The sequence below is a fragment of the Cebus imitator genome, unplaced genomic scaffold (genome assembly GCF_001604975.1).
Source record: "Cebus imitator isolate Cc_AM_T3 unplaced genomic scaffold, Cebus_imitator-1.0 Scaffold404, whole genome shotgun sequence".
In the NCBI taxonomy this organism is placed as follows: Eukaryota; Metazoa; Chordata; class Mammalia; order Primates; family Cebidae; genus Cebus; species Cebus imitator.
In genome coordinates, this window is record NW_016107719.1 from 1,573,885 (window position 1) to 1,576,058 (window position 2,174).

The window sequence follows — 2,174 nt, forward strand, 5'->3', positions numbered from 1 at the left end:
GAGGTTGCGGTGAGCCGAGATCGCGCCATTGCACTCCAGCCTGGGTAACAAAAGAGAAACACCGGTCTTGGAAAAAAAAAAAAAGAAAAAGAAGAAAAAAAGAAGAAAAAGTAATTTCTGCTTGTCGATGTCAAATGATTTAAAATTTGACTTAATTTAATGTTTGTTTTTTGTTGCTATAAAGGTGAATATGCAGTTTGATATTATAAATAGAAAGAGCTTTTTTGTGTGTGTTCTATAAACATTCCTCCCTTAAATCCTCCTGTGGAAAAACATCCAGCTCTGTAGTCAGTGGCACTGCACCCTAGAAAAATGGTGAAGGGAAAGTCTTCAGGAGGATGGGACATTTCTGACCCCTTAGACTTTCCATCTGCTTAGTGGGTCACTTTGAAAAGTGAAAGGGAGGGAATCAGGTACCCCTTTCCCAACAACTAGTTTTCCATAGGTATATATGCATACACAGAGTGAGAGAATTTCAATAGGTATATAAATCTATATATGTCAGATATATATATATATACACACACACACATACATATCCCTGACTTTACATACAATGTATAGTTATCATAAATCAGGGACTTTTAAGATAAATATAATATTTAAATCTCTTTTGCTGACTTTTAATAACATGGGGAAAAAAAACCTGTGTTTCAAGATGTGAAATTGGAGACTGGTTTTCCATTTCTTCAGCTCCTAATAAGCACTAAGAAGCAATTTGCATCAATTCACCACCTACTCCTTGGCATCCCCAATCCCTCCAGCAGTTATTGCGAAGGTGGCTTCATTTTCAGGCATCTCAGGACTAACAGAATACAAGGGAACAGAAGTTTATAAAAAGCTCTATTTCTATAAATACTATATTCATGTCACAGGCATTATGCTCCCATCAGTCTGAGTCTCCAGAGACATCTCAGAGTTGCTACAACCAAATGTGGCCTACAGAACTTACCCACAAGTATTTTTAACCCTCACAAACATTCACTGAGCAACTTCTATATATGAAGTTTTGAATCTCAAGAAAAATTACCCCAAACTTGGAAACAGGCAAAAGGATAACTGAGTGTTCTTTTTTTTTTCTTTAAGATCGTTTTGCTCTTGTTGCCCAAGCTGGAGTGCAATGGTGTGATCCTGGCTCACTGCAACCTCCACCTCCTGGGTTCAAGCGATTCTCTTGCCTCAGCCTCCCAAGTAGCTGGGATTACAGGTGCGTGCCACCATGCCCAGCTAATTTTTTGCATTTTTTGTAGAAATGGGGTTTCACTGTGTTAGCCAGGCTGGTCTCGAATTCCTGACCTCAGGTGATCCACCCGCCTTGGCCTCCCAAATGCTGAGATTACAGGCATGAGCCACTGCGTCTGGCCTTGGGTATTCTTTTAGAATAGTGTCAGGCATTGTATAGCAGCCCTTTAGGGACTTATCTGATTCTATAGGGGTATGCACCTTTCTCATCACTAAACTAACATAGGAGCAAACTTTTTTTTTCTTTCAAAATTGGATGTCAACGTAGGAGCAAACTTTAAAAGACTTTGAAATAAATGAAAAGATTACATAGGTTGTCTAGCACATCTAGCAGGTTATCCAGTTCTATGAGGGTTGTATGCTTTCCATTGTCTTTGATCTATTTTATAACTCCTTAAGTTGTAGAAAACTATGAGTAATGCGAATTATTCTTGTCCAGAGAGATGTAAATCGTGTAAGGTGGAATGGAATGGATTATTTTCCTATAGATACTGACCCATTTTTGATCAATTTATATTTCATTTTGTTAGAGTAGGTAGTTAGGCAGACATGAGCAGGGTAGGAGAGCCCTGCACCCCACCAAGAATGTAATGCAACCATCAGGTGATGGTCAGGTGGTTGTTAAACTGTCTCTTTAATAGGCCAGGCACGGTGGCTCACGCCTGTAATCCCAGCACTTCCGGAGGCTGAGGTGGGTGGATCACTTCAGGTCAGAAGTTTGAGACCAGCCTGGCCAACATGGTGAAACCTCATCTTTACTAAAAATACAAAAAAATTAGCCAGGAGTAGTGGTGGTGTGCCTGTAGCCCCAGCTACTTGGGAGGCAGGAGAATCACTTGAACCCAGGAGATGGAGGTTGCAGTGAGCGGAGATTGAGTCACTGCACTCCAGCCTGGGCAAAGGAGCGAGACTCCATCTCAAAAAAAAAAAAA

General features: G+C 40.5%; 1 protein-coding gene across 1 annotated transcript in view; it reads right to left on the minus strand.

The window, feature by feature from the left end:
- Nucleotides 1-143: 143 nt before the first annotated feature.
- The window catches only part of DMC1 (DNA meiotic recombinase 1), a 42,433-nt gene continuing 40,402 nt past the window's right edge, over nt 144-2,174 (minus strand). Inside the window, exon 12 of the mRNA XM_037731542.1 lies at nt 144-805. Coding sequence (XP_037587470.1) covers nt 736-805 — 70 coding nt within the window. The 3' untranslated portion in view covers nt 144-735. The remainder of the gene's footprint in view (nt 806-2,174) is intronic.